The following is a 15,154-nucleotide window of genomic DNA, read 5'->3' on the forward strand; positions in this document are numbered from 1 at the left end:
CCTAACTTTTGAAAAATGACAACAAGAATAAATTTAACAAAGGATGTGTAAGACCCATCCACTGAAAATTTCAATGTTGCAAAGGGAAATTAAGGAAGACCTTAATATATGAAGAGATATACCAGGTTTGTGGGTTGGCAGACTTCAGGTTAAAAGCCATATTACCATAGACATAAACTATTAAAGTTTCCTTCCTTCAAGGGCCAAAAGCCCTTCTCCCTTTGGTTTTTGTCTGCTAACGTTCACTCTCCAAAGCCTTCCAATACTAATTCATTATATTTTGTCCAGATTTTATTTAATTTATTTATTTTTTATTTATTTTATTTTTGCTTGCATTGGGTCTTCGTTGCTGTGCTTGGGCTTTCTGTAGTTGCGGTGAGCAGGGGCTACTCTTCATTGTGGTGTGCGGGCTTCTCATTGCGGTGGCTTCTCTTGTTGCAGAGCACGGGCTCTAGGCGTGCAGACTCAGTAGTTGTGGCTTGCGGTCTCCAGAGCACAGGCTCAGTAGTTGTGGTGCACAGGCTAAGTTGCTCCGTGGCATGTGGGATCTTCCTGGACCAGGGATTGAACCCATGTCCCCTGCATTGGCAGGTGGATTCTTAACCACTGTGTCACCAGGGAAGTCCTTTGTACAGATTTTAAATTGTTATCTGCAAGGTTACACTGAAACATGCTACTCTGCCATTACTGAAACTGGAACCCATCTGCCTAATTCCTCTTGGCCCTTCATGAATCATTTTAGGTGTCACCTTCTTCCCTGACTCCTCCAGTCTGAGTTGGGATGTTCTCCCAGAGGACTGGTGCTTCTCTCCATCTGCCTTCTCACTCTGTATTAAGCCCATTTCTTTACTTGTCTGGCACCCTCCTTAAGACGATCAGCTCTTGCGGCAGGTATTGTGTGTTTCTTGTCTATGTCCTCAGTACCCAGCACGGTACTAGACATAGAGTAGGTGCTCATTAAATTTTTGTTAAATGAATGAATGCATCAATCATGAAGAGATCGCGAAACTAAAGCAACTCTTGCCTTAGCAGGAGGCCTCTTCTACAGTTGGGGAAATCAATTCAAGGGCATACCCAGGGTTGGCAATCAATTTGAGGGCATACCCAGGTAAGGTTGAAAAGAAGGACTGGTGAGCCTTAATAGAGAGATGGCCTGTTACTAGAGATCCTGAGTGTGACTCCAGCTCCAGAGATACAAGAGATTCAGCAAACTAGCCACATCTAGGACTGCCCTGCACCTGTTTTTGGCCAAGGGAAGCACTGCCTCTGACTGTACCCTGCAGTGCTCCCCACATCCCCAAGCTCTGTCCTAGAGTCTTCTATGGCGCCTCCTGCCTTGCATTGTTGGAGCTCACAGACCACAGAGCTACTGCAAGGGCATCTTGCACCTTCTATAACTGGCCCACTTTGGAGGCTGCAGGAGACTCAGGTTCCACAGGGGAGACTTTCCACCATTTATTGGTAAGAATGTCTTCAAGAAAGCCCAGTGAACTTCCTCCCCACCCGGCGGTTACCCAGTCTTTAAAGCAGACTAGCCCTCATGAGTCACACCTAAAAATGTTCTTGTACACTTACATGTTGGAATAGCAAAGAATGCTCACTAATTAGGCAGGGGGTATTTTGCTGCTGGATGTTGCCTTAATTCAGTTTTCAGGAAACATGTGCCATATTGTTAAGGCTGTCTTTCCAACCTTATAAAACATGTCCTGGTAGATAACCTGGGTGCCATGACAGAGAGAAGGAGGCTAGTTGCAAGCTTCCCATCCGCTGAAACTCAGTTGGCATATGGAAAAATAATGCTCACTGGCGCCTATTAGAGCAGTTAAAACAGTTTAAAATCAACTTGTTCTTCCACAGCCTTGGTTACACCTGTGAAAATTAAAAATTACAAGGGCTAACATCTTAAATACCACCTTGATTAAAATGATAATTAAAACCAGAAGCCATACACTTCAATAACTGGAACACTGAAAGAATGAGAAACTTTGAGATGCTGACTGAGCTATCAATTAATATCATGTTATAAGTATCATAAAGAAAAGAAGGGATACTGAAGAATATTTGTACTATAGACTGAATGTTTGTGTTCCTCCAAAATTCCCATGTTGAAACCTAACCCTCCAAGTGAGGCCCCAGTGAGATCCCTCGCTCCTTCCTCCATAGGAGGACACAGTGAAAAGTCCATCATCTGTGAACCAGGAAACAAGTCCTCACCAGACACTGAACCCGCCAGCACCTCAACCTTGGACTTCTCAGCCTCCAGAACTGTGAGAAATAAATTTCTGTTACTTACAAGCCATCTAGTAAATATCTATGGTATTTATAGGAGCCTGAACATACGAAGACAATTAGAAAATTCAGAATCACCAGGAATTTTAGTGCCTTTCATTATTTTTGTCACATTCCTACCTATTCTGTATTTTGTCATCATGAAACTGAGATCTAGCTAGCGTGTTTGCAAGAAGTTCTCCTGTGTCATCCTAACTTTTGAAAAATGACAACCGTTTATTTTGATAGAACCGTAAAATCACTTGTTTTACTTATTTAAGAATCTCTATTCCTCATTTTCAGCTTGTTATAAGAAATGCAATTTGGACCTAACCTATTGATCGCGACATCCCCAAACTCCACCAGCCAGAGTAAAAAGACTGTTCAGACTGTTCCGATTCTTGGTCTTTTCTTCTGCTCACTCTGCGTTGTGTCATGTATTGTCTGAACCTGTGGGATTCTCTGTACCGGAACAGAGATCCTCCATCGTGAGCATCCATCCAGTCCTCTGGCATTTGCAGTGCATGTCACTTGCTTCCATGACACTCCCCTGCTCACAAAACTTTCATGGATTCCCCAGACTCTTCTGCCTGATCTTTCAGACCATCCTCTCCCACATCACATGGCCTTTCCAGTGTCCGCTCCCCCCAGCCCCCTCGCCAGCCGTACCGTCCGGCCACATGGGACCTGACTGTCCCCCTCTGAGCCTTTGCTTGTGCTGTTCCTCCTACCCCTTCTCTGTCAAAATCAAATACGTCCTTTTCTGTCCAACTCAAATGTCCCTGCCTCCATGGAGACTCTCTGATCTCCCAACAGGAACGAATCTGCCCCCCTCTGTGCTCCTTTCGATTTTACTGACCTCGCCTTACAGGATGCAGCCCTTCCTGTCTCATGTCAGAGCTATTTGGTATGATCTTTTCTCTCCCATATACTGCTGTGCTGTATGCTAGTCATCTTTGCATCTCTCAAAGGGCCTTGCCATCATTCGACCCTCAATCAACGCACCGGACGGCTGTATCTGCAGGTGGTCCAGAGCCCTGATTCCTGTGAAAGGCACAGCCACCTCCAGTGTTTAGGGATGTGTTCCTTCCTCTGTGACCCTACGAGAAGTCAGGTCAGGAGGGCAGACTTCTCCCACCTTCGCTGGCAGAGGGAAAACACCCGTAAGATTCTGGGTTATTCCCTTAGGAATTTTCCAGATTTATGATGAGTTTTTACAAATGGAGTGCCTGCTGCTGTACTGAGTCTTAGCATGCCTGACTATCCTCAGGTTCGCCCCAGTCATGAAAAGTGATGGGCAGTCCAGCCTGTGGGAACCTAGTGTTTCCAGCAGTCACTTTCAGTGGACTTTTAGAGATGCGTAAGCCAAACAAAAACCTGCTAAACTCTGTGATGAACCACCAGTGAGAAAATAATAATGACCACTTCACAGGAGCCATAGCCTGTGCTGAGAGCCTTATCTCATGTAACAAGCCCTAACAGAGGCACCAACCAAACCCTTGTGTGTGTGTGAAAGTGTCTTTTGGTTGCTTTCGTTGGTAGTTCCAACTTGCCAGGGAGATTTCAGTCTCTCTGAGGCAAGAAAGATTCTACTACCTTAGGATGACCCTCAGTACACCCATAGCTGTGCACTCAGGAAACACCTTGTAACTGATGGGGAATTAAAAAGTGACTCCTGAACAAAGGTGTATAACTTGAATCAGATACATAAAGCAGTTGGATTTTTTACCTGTTGATATATGGAGACCTTTCAGAATGGCGGGTCTTCCTTGGGAACCACTCTGCACTACATCTGCACTTAGCTGGTTTCTGTGATCTTGGTCATTATCAAAGACCTTAAGCACAGACATTCTCTCGCTATTAGCTTTTAGGTGCGTTGTACCCCTCCTTTGGTGAGGGTCATATTCAGGTAAATTGCAACTCAAGGTAAAATGTAAGTTCCATTTTTACAAGGTCATGAGCAATCCTGTCCTCACCCCTAAAAGAAGACCATCCCCACCTGGACAAAGTGCACTTAGCAAAGGCTACAAAAGGAGGGTATTTGAGGTGTATGATGTCTGGGGTTTGATCGCTTTTTTTAAAAAAAAGTCCAAAATATTCAACATAAAAATGTGGTCCAAGCGTTTCCCGTACTCTTTCTCTCTGGCAGATTTATGATAATGGGGTTATAATACTTTAACAAGACAGTAAAGAGAGTAAATAGCTCCTTAGCGGAAAAAGCACAGGAAAAATGGTTCTTTTATCTTCATTGTCTTTAAAGGATCCAGGTAAGAGGGTTTTTTTTTCCCCACACACAACAGCAGATATTCCATGAGAAAAATAATCCCCATTAAAGCGGCTTCTTGGACCTAGAAGCTTTTAAGAAAGTCGCTGGCAGCTTTATAAGAGTCTTTCTCCCTCTTTGGTCTGCTTTACTAATGCTCACTCATATCTGGTTCTTCTCTCCTCCTGGGCACACAGATTACCCTGCCCAGCCTGGCGGTCAGGTGGGTGTGGCTAGTTCTGGCCAATGATCTGTGAGAGGAAGGGGTGTGTGCCACTTCCTGGCAGAAGAACAGAAGGGCAGGTGTGAGATCTCTTCATGCCCCCTTCCCTGTCCCAGGAACCCGGGAGGCTGAGCCTTGGAGATGCTGCAGCTACAGTGGAGAAGCTTCTGTCCACCCCTTGCCGACCCTCAGAAGACGTGTAGCTTGAACACAATGTAAACCCATGTTGTGTTTTACTGAGATTTGGGGAGCTGTTTGTTATTGTCTCATAGTCTGATTATGGCACATCCTCTCCTGAACAGAAGCCAATGAGTAGGCAGTGACTCTAGAATTGAAGTTCTTATGCTAATATGATCCCAAGTTGGAAACTTCAGGGAAGAAGCCTATCTGTCATCCTTGTATCTTACTCCTTTCAAGGGAATGCTTGTACTCTTCCCATGTGTCAGCAATGATGGATGAGCTCCTAGGGAGACGCTCAGCCTGCCCGGGACGCCTCCACGGAGGAAGAGATAGAACTGAGTGGTAGATTCAACACTAGTCCATTTTGAGCTTGCAGACCCGATTGGGGATCTTAACCAGAATGTCGGAGTCATATTCCAAAAAGATACTTACTGCCTGATATCCTACTTGAGGAAGTTCTTTGCGACCAACTGCCCAGAGAGCCTGTTATATAAAGCAGTCAGGATTCAGACATCCTTCTGAGCCATCACCAAGATTCTCTACTTAGTCTCCTTCCTAAAATCATCTTACTCTTTCACTGAGAGACACACCCAAGGTGAAGCTAGGGTAGAAGGAAGCCACACTTTGGCATGTGTAGCTCCAACGTGAATGCTTAGGGCCTGGCCTTCTCACGTAAGGATGGGTGTCCTCTCCTCCCTCCTGCTCCTTACCTGCACCCCTCAGCTCTCCCCAGGATTCCACCAGCCCCACGCAGGGGCAGACTGGCCTTCACTGAGAGCCGCCCGCTGTGAGCCCAGCGTGTACCAGCAGCTCCACAGGCATCAGCTCACTTAACCTTTACAGTACTCCTAGGAAGCAGATACTATTTTATTTTTACAAATGAGGAATCTCAAGCAGAGAGAGGTTAAGAATCTAGTAAACTGTTCCAGTACATCTGGAAATGTTTGACTCCAGAGCCCATGCTTGATCCAATATGTGATAAAAGAAAACAAATCTGATTGCTTGCTAATATCTTTGTTGTAATAGAAGAAGGAGATTTAAAATTACTGACATGAGATAATTTAATGTAGTGTTAATAACAGGAGCTTTAGAGTCAAAGAGACTTTAGTTTGAGGCCTGGCTCCAAAGGTTTTGTTTATTTTGTTTTGTTTTTTTAACCTGTGAATCGTCATATGAGTGGTTCAGCCTCATTTTTCTCATCTGTAAAGTGGGAAACTTTATAAATTGAACACTTATAGGATTTACTTCAGCTTTTTGTGAGGACTTAGTGAGATTATACATATAAAATGATCAGCAGACCCTGGAATGTGGCAAATGTTAAAAAACTGCTTTTATTATTAGTCTCTATGATTTATCATTCTTTCCTCCATGCCTAATTATCACAGGCACACTTAAAATTGATTGTTTTATATTAAAGTTGGCTGAATGGAAAAAATGATGTCTATTTTAGAAAAAATTCCTGCCAAATATATGTCAAGTTTACTAAGATCTAAAATCCTTTTTAATTGCTCCATTTAGGGATTTTTCCACATGTCTGTTTCTTTCAGTTTGCTTATGATATACTACAGCCAAATGCCATGTCTTACACTGCCTCAGACTCAAGAAAGCATTTAAAATGTGGTCCTGAGGGCTGATCCATTATTGTACTAAAAATAAAAAGGTTAGACTTTCTCCTTAACCTCATTAAAAGCATGTAGAGTTACAATGACCGCTCTGTTCTTTGAGATGACTCAGAATCGCCATCAAGAGAGAAACCATCTACTAGAAGGATGAACTGCCTATTGGAAGACTGGAAATTCAAGTCTCAGCTACCCAGGGTCAATGTGAAATGTTAAGGAAATGTATGTCAGTGTTCTCCAGAGAAACAGAACCGACAGGGTGTGTGTGTGTATGTATGTATTTCTGTATCTATCTATCTATCTATCTATCTATCTATCTATCTATCTATCTATCCATCCATCCATCCATCCATCTGGGGTAGGGTAGGGGGACATATTTATTTTAATGAATTGGGTCATGTGATGGTGGAGGCTGGCAAGTCCAAAATCTGTACGGTAGGCTGGCAGGCTGGAGACCCAGGGAAGAGTTTGAAGGCAGGCCTCTGCCAGAATTCCTTTTTGCTCATGGGAGGTCCATCTGTTTCTAGGAGAGCCTTCCAGTGATTGGATGAGGCCCACCCACATTATGGAGGATGATCAGTTTTATTCAGAAATGGTATCTCATCTAAAAAAAACCTTCACAGAAACATCTAGAATAATGTTTGACTAAATACCTGGGTGCCATGGCCTAGACAAACTGACAAATAAAATTAATCATTACAGGAAGTCATGTTCCCTTTTGGGCTAGGGTGTTCCCATCTGTAAAATCACCTGCATCCTGCATCAAACAAATAGATCTCAATAGCCCTGCAAAAATCCATCTGTCCCTCTGAGGAGAAGGAAGATAAAGGGGGTTATTATTCCCTGGCCACTCTACAAGATGTACCCTAATCTGAGTTTGTCCTTGGCTTCTCTTAATACTGCTGTAATCCACACCATATTTTTAAATTTGCTGGACCAATAAAATGAGGCAAAGGCATGTTCAGATGTTTATGAGAACAAGGAGATAGAAAAGGGAAAGTTCATATTTTTTTTAGTGGCTTTTTAGTGGCCATTATAGAGATTCTCAACCATGCATCTCCATAGGCTTCAATAAAATGATCTTTTCTTTTCACTTAACATGTGTTTACATTTTTTTCCAGACCTTAATGTCTGAAAATAGGTGCGTGATGGGCTGAACTGTTCCCTCTACCTATAACTAGTTGGTATAGTTCAAGTGCAGGCTGAAGACTGAACAGCAGACGCCGCAGACTGTGTGATGAGACACAACGATGAGAATGCCGCTGCCAGGCTGTGAGGATGAAGGGAGATACCAATGGAAATGTGAGGATTTGTGCTCCGTTTCTTCCACTTACTCTCTCAGGTCACTCTCTACCCATCCCCATCCTGCTCTGTGCCCCAGAAAACTGACCTTTGATGGAGGCTCTGGCCGCTGGTTGTGGTGGGGGCTTCACCAGTGGGGAGCAATGGTAAGAAAGGGGTAGGAGAGGGGAAGAAAGGTCTGGATATTTATTGGAGGCTCCCTCCCTGAGAGGTCACACTGGACTGTGTCCCTCGACCTGGGTCACTGCTCCTCTCAGCCAGCCTCTCTGCAGGACTCCTGGTTGCCAATCAGGACCCCCTTCAGATCTAGTGCATCTGTTCCTCAGTGTTCTGAGCCCTGGCATCCTGCACTATCCTGGGGGCCACCCTCTTCCCGGGCCACAACTTGTGACTAGTCCCTTTATTAAAAGCTCTTCTATATATCCAGGCAAAACTCTAATTCAAAAAGATACATGCACCCCTATGTTCATAGCAACACTGTTCACAATAGCCAAGACATGGAAACAACCTAAATGTCCATCGACAGACGAATGGATAAAGAAGATGTGGTACATATATACAATGGAATACTACTCGGCCATAAAAAAGAATGAATTAATGCCATTTGCAACAACATGGATGGACCTAAAGATTATCATAGTAAGTGAAGTAAGCCAGACAGAGAAAGACAAATGCCATATGATATCACTTATATGTGGAATCTAAAGTATGACACAAATAAACCTATCTACAGAACAGAAACTGACTCACAGACATAGAGATCCGACTTGTGGTTGCCAAGAGTGGGGGAGGGATGCGCTGAGAGTTTTGGGTTAGTAGATGCAAACTATTACATATAGATTAGATAAACAACAAGGTCCTACTGTATAGCACAGGGAACTATATTCAATATCCTGGGATAAACCATTACGGAAAAGAATATTAAAAAAATGGATATATGTGTATAGCTGAGTCAATTTGCTGTACAGCAGAAATTAACACAACATTGTAAATCAATTATACTTCAATAAAAAAATGAATTAAAAAAAAAAGCTCTTCTAATTATCTAATTTGAGTGTGCTATCTGTTGCCTGCTGGGATTGACTGATAAGGTATCCAACATAAGTTATTATTTTTCCCTTTTTTGCAAGAGTTGGGATAAAAGAAAACCCTCTCAAACATTTCTGAGTGTTTTGCAAACCATAACTGACGAAATACATTGTGACGTTACTCAGCGTTCTTTAAGCATCCATGTAATCATTTCCTCCATAAATTCAAAGCCCAACATGGATGTTCTTTACCACGCCATGAAAATTATATAATCCTTAATGTTTCCGTTTTATTTCGTTTCAAGGAAACTTAATGCTGAATTCAGTGACTATTGTTAATAATTAATTCAGTCGTTTATCCAGTAACAACTATTTCTCTGCTCCTCAAAACGTTTTCTAAGCTAGTTTTCATCCTATTTTTGCTATTGTCTGTTTTCACTGTTTTCAGTCTGGCGAGTCATCTAAATTCTTTTGGGAATGAGGAGAAAATACATCCCAATTAATAATCCTTTCAAAATAAAAATTGAGGCTGGATCAGCAGTTAGACTACTGGAAAGGACCAAGAAACCCAGGTGCACAAGGGTTCACTTGAAAATGAGCCCCAGAGGCAAGAGGCAAAGTACCAGGAGGAAGGCAGGTCCCATGCAACAGGCACTGGGTCCAGACAGCACATCCATAACCAGGCCCATCTTTCCACCCACTGGAAGCAACCCCAGCCCCGGAACCCATTTCTGTTTCTTCTGGTCCCTGTGGAGTTTAACGGACATTTAGCAACAGCCCAAACTTACTCTTGGTGTGGGGCTCCTGTCTTGGTCAGCAGAGTCAGCACAAAAAACATGAAAATCACAAAGACCGCGAGACCAACCCAAAATCCAATCACAATGGAATCTGCAAGACAGTTAATACTGGGATTAGTATTTCATAGCAGCATAAAACTTAAATAATTGAGGAACCTGTGCTTTTTGATACATGAAATGAGAAAAGACGTCAACAATCTTCTGAGACAATCTTGACCCATCAGTCACCAGGGGACAGGAAAGATGTAGGGATGGGGGAAGAGTCTGTGCCTCCGGATTTCTGTCTCAGGTACCACTAAGAGATGTCAGCCTTCCAGACTCTTGGTTTCCACATCCCAGTGGAGGAATCTGAGACAGAAAATGGGCTGTCTAGGTCCTCAAGATTCCACTGAAGTGTTTTGAGCTAGAAAATCCAATTTTTAGCAGAAACTGCAATATGAAGTTTACAATGACTTCTGATTCAAACCAACCCAATTTTGTATTTTCACACATGCTCCTGCTGGCATAACTCAGCTCTTCATTACATCTTGCAGAGAACATACAAATGGCCTCCTGAGAGCTCTTCCTGCCTTCGGCCTTTCCCTGTGCCTCATCTCTGTACAAATCTGCTTTATCATAGCTCTGATAATATTGCTCTTTTATGAAAAACCCTTCAACGAAAACAGACCTGACCTTTTTCAGATTAAAAGAGATTCCGTGTACAAAGAACTTGTACAACGTCTGGCATCTGAGAAAAAGGTAGCCCACATTTGCAGGCTATTATTGTTCAAATGATCATTTTCTCCCAGTTTACCCCTACTTTAAAACTCATGTTTCCAAGTGGACTAGGGGACATTGTATCCCTGTACTTATCTGAACTCTTAGGCACAGCTTCCTAATACCCACACCTTTTCAGGGGCCCATACCTTCACCAGCTGGAACAACTGTCCCCAGGCTGGAGCTAATGAAAGTCTATCTATCCTTCAAAGACCATTCCTTACACCATCTCCTTCACAAAGCCTAATCTCCCCAACTGATGTACTTGCTCCCTCCTGTGAACCCCATGACATTTTTGTCTGTGCTTCTCTACATAGGTCTCTCCTTGATCCTATCATGGGTAATAGTCACTAGCGTATGTCTATCGGATGGGGATGAGCCCAGGCTGTCTACCAGAACCTGGTACATTCCTAATAGGGTCTTAAGTCTGGGAGAGGCAACAGAGTTGAATTATTATTATTATTTTTAAATTATTTATTTATTTTTGGCTGTGTTGGGTCTTCGTTTCTGTGCGAGGGCTTTCTCTAGTTGTGGCAAGTAGGGGCCACTCTTCATCGCGGTGCGCGGGCCTCTCACTATCGCGGCCTCTCTTGTTGCGGAGCACAGGCTCCAGACGCGCAGGCTCAGTAGTTGTGGCTCACGGGCCCAGTTGCTCCGCGGCATGTGGGATCTTCCCAGACCAGGGCTTGAACCCGTGTCCCCTGCATTGGCAGGCAGACTCTCAACCACTGCACCACCAGGGAAGCCCCCAGAGTTGAATTATTTTACATTTTCTGATCTATTCTAAGACGTTTACCTATGTGGCAATACAATGAGGATACTTAGCAATTAAAAAAAAAAAGTGAACAGAACTTATACACTAAATGTGTTTAAATACAAAGCATTATTCTAACTAAATTATAAGTATATAGCACTCTAACATGAAGAAATCAGATTAGTAATTTACTTCACATAATTCATACTTTCATTCTACATATACTGTAGCCTAGAGGTTAACAACTTCTATTCAACAACATTTATTCAGCACTCTGGATGCAAAACTAATTTATCTTTCCCGGGGTTAAGAGTGCCAAAGAAACAGGAATTGTAGATTTTGCCTTACAATCTAATGGAAATGAGGCCTAAACAAGACATAAGGACAAGTACCAAAACAACGCATGTGCACAAGTGCAACATGTAACAATAGCATCTCAGTTATGGGGCCACAGACTGCGAAGCATCATTGTGCAGACAACCAACAGCTCAATACCCTACACTTCATCAACTGCCTGCATAGCAAAAGCAAATTCTACAATGACCCACCGGAATTATAAAATCCTCAGTTGAGAATTTAATATAGTCGCGTTGATTCATTTTCAAGTCTGTTTATAGGAAGGGGTTATCATGAGGACAGCTTTCACACCGCCAGTGGTGGCTGGATCGCTATAAGTCCTCCAGTCCCCTATCCCAGAGTGGGCAGGGACGGAGGAGGGTACCTTTGACCCAGCCTAGTCCCTTGTCCCCATCCTTCTAGTGACCCAGGGAGCGGATCAAAAAGCAACAGTAACGTGGGACCCGGGAGGGTCTCAGCCCTCAGCAAAGTCACGAGGGAACAGAGTGGGAATGAGGAGAGCTTTGGTTAGAATTTGAAAATCCCCATGATCCAATGGCATTTTCAGATGTTTTCTTGATAATGTGGTATCCACGTTTCTCATCACAATATGCTTTAAGCAGCTTTGCTTATTCACATTCTTCTCCAAAGGAAATTCTGCTTCCTCAGATTATTTCCATTAATTCTCCTCCACCTCATCCTCTGTCACATGGCCCAATCCCAGGGCACTTTCTCACCCTGAGCCCCCTTCAGAGAATATCAGAGATCTCCATCTCATCCCAGGAATAACCAAACTCTCTTGAAGTTTTATTTATATGCCAAGTTTCACGGACGTGAGTATTGCAGTAAAAGGAGGAATGCACAGCCTCTGGTCTTCCCCAAAGCACCCTTTCTTGGAAGGAAGTCAGAAGAGAGGTTTACATAGAGTGAGTGAGGCTCCAAGGAGCCCGGTTCATTAAGGAAGCCAAGAAAGCCTTCCACAGGGGGTTCTAATAGAGCCGAACAGCTACTTCTGTCCTGTCTAGAGACTGAGCTACTTGGAGAACATCATAGTAAGAGGGTACAGCAAATTGCCCAGAGGAATTCCAAATAGGATGTGTCATAATAAAACGACTTTCCCTTAGCCTGACCTCTAATGAATGGAATGAAACAGAGCTGAAAGCTGAAAGCTGCACGGTTTTCACTGGTATGATCTGTTTCTCCATGTTTTCCACTATAGGGGAGGACGAGAGCAACTATCCCATCCCTTTTCCCCTCCCCTCCACCCCTCACACCAGGCAGAATGGCCATCATCAAAAAGTCTACAAACAATACATACTGGAGAGGATGTGGAGAAAAGGGAACCCTCCTACACTATTGGTGGGAATGTAAATTAGTGCAGCCACTATGGAGAACAGTATGGAACCAAAAATAGAATCACCATATGATCCACTAATCCCACTCCTGGGCATATATCCAGAGAAAACCATGGTTCAAAAGGATACGTGCACCCCAATGTTCACTGCATCGCTTTTTACGATAGCCAAGACGTGGAAGCAACCTGAATGTCCATCGACAGAGGAATGGATAAAGAAGATGTGGTATATATATATACAATGGAATAATACTCAGCCATAAAAAAGAATGAAATAATGCCATTTGCAGCACCATGGATGGACCTAGAGATGATCATATTAAGTGAAGTAAGTCAGAGAAAAACAAATATAATATGATATCACTTACATGTGGAATCTAAAGTAATGATACAAATGAACTTATTTACAAAACAGAAACAGACTCACAGACTTAGAAAACAAAATTATGGTTACCAAAGGGGAAAGGATGGGGGGAGGGATAAATTGGGAGTTTGTGATTAACATATACACACTACTATATATAAAATAGACAACCAACAAGGACCTACTGTATAGCACAGGGAACTCTGCTCAATATCTTGTAATAACCTAAATGGGAAAAGATTTTGAAAAAGAATAGATATATGTATATGTATAACTGAATCAGTTTGCTGTACACCTGAAACTAACACAACATTGTAGATCAAATATAGTCCAATATAAAATAAATTTTTTATTTAATTAATTAATTTATTTATTTATTATTTTTTCTAAATTTTTGGCTGCAGCACGCAGCATGTGGGATGTTAGCTCCCTGACCAGGGATTGAACCCACGCCCCCTCTATTGGAAGGTGGAGCCTTAACCACTGGACTGTCAGGGAAGTCCCTAAAATAAAATTAAAAAAAAAAAAAAAAGAATAAATTGTGACCTTTCCATCTCGTGGTTGTATGAAAAATGAGGGTTAATGCTTTATTTGAAAGAGAGGGTTCAGGACACCAGAGCCAGCACTGTCTTCACACCACTTCTGGTTCCTACAGTGTTAGGGTTAGTTCTGTGGTATGAATTCCTGGCAAGGAGCCGACAGTGGCGTTCTAGTATTTGTCTCTACTGTGCCCCCGATCACACGTCTTACTCCAAGCCTTCACTAGCTCTAGCTCTGTTTCCTATCTTGATGAGCCAGCTTCCTGCTGACTCATCCATGCATGTATCTGGCATTATCTGCAAGTTGGCACATGACAAAAGTACAGACTGTGGCCACCACTGATGACTCAGAATCAGAGGATGCTCCTTCAGTTTCATCTCCACACAGCTGCCAGAGCGGTCCTGCTAAAATGTAAACTCATCGACTCACAGGCTTTTGCTTCTGCTTTTCTAAAAAACCATGTCTCACCTAGCCAAGCCCTTCATAAATGCCCCATTTCTTTCCCTCCCTAAATTTATAACACAATTCTTGAGAGATCTGTCTGTACATACTGTCTCCAGTTCCTCTCCTCTCATTTTTTATTGAACCAATTCTAGCAGTTTTTACTCCTAACACTCCACTGAAACTGCTTTTAAGGTCATTGCCAGTAATTTCTACACTGTAAATCCAAGAATCAAGTCTCAGCCCTCAACTTACTTGACCATAATAGCAGCATGTGACACATTCCATGGTCTCATCTTTGAAACCCTTCCTTCACTTGGCCTCCAGGAAACCATATCACACAATTTTCTTCTTACCTTTCTATAAATTCCATTCAGGCTCCTTTGCTGCTTTCTTCTGAACATCTTCCAATTTCTAAATGCTAGTGTGTCCCAGGGCTCAATTCTGGGACCTCTTTAGTTTTCTAATCAATACTCATTCAACCAGCCGCTTGGGTTTGAACATGCTGATGACTCTCAAATTAAAACCTTCACTGTACACCTACCTCTCCCCTCATGTCCTCTTGGAGGTCTGAAGGGGCTCAGTTGAACAAGTCCAAAAGTGAGCTGATGGTGCTGTTTCTCCCAGTCTTCCCCATCTCAGTCAATGGCAATTCATCCTGCCGGTTACCCAGATCACAAGTTTCAAATCATCCTTGGCCCTTCTCTTTCTCTTGCACCCTACTGCCAATTGCTATACCCTACTGCCAATCCATTGACAAATCCTATCAGATCTATCTTCAAAAAGATCCAGAGTATATGTACTTCTTACCACTCCACTGCCCCCACCATGGTCCAAGTCACCTCAGCAGCTGCCTGGATTTCTGCAATAGCCCCCTGCCTGGTCTCTGCTTCCAATCTCATCCCCTTCCTTCCCCAGCTGCAGAGTGA

The 15,154-nt window shown here is 43.0% G+C and overlaps 1 protein-coding gene across 6 annotated transcripts in view; it reads right to left on the reverse strand.

Annotated features, from left to right (window-relative positions):
* The window catches only part of MRAP2 (melanocortin 2 receptor accessory protein 2), an 80,413-nt gene that overhangs the window by 5,531 nt on the left and 59,728 nt on the right, over window positions 1-15,154 (reverse strand). For all 6 annotated transcript variants that reach the window (XM_082474004.1, XM_082474008.1, XM_082474006.1 and 3 more), the window contains exon 3: window positions 9,672-9,771. In XM_082474004.1, coding sequence (XP_082330130.1) covers window positions 9,672-9,771 — 100 coding nt within the window. The remainder of the gene's footprint in view (window positions 1-9,671; window positions 9,772-15,154) is intronic.

This window comes from Balaenoptera physalus (genome assembly GCF_965194825.1).
Source record: "Balaenoptera physalus genome assembly, chromosome: 9".
Lineage (NCBI taxonomy): Eukaryota > Metazoa > Chordata > Mammalia > Artiodactyla > Balaenopteridae > Balaenoptera > Balaenoptera physalus.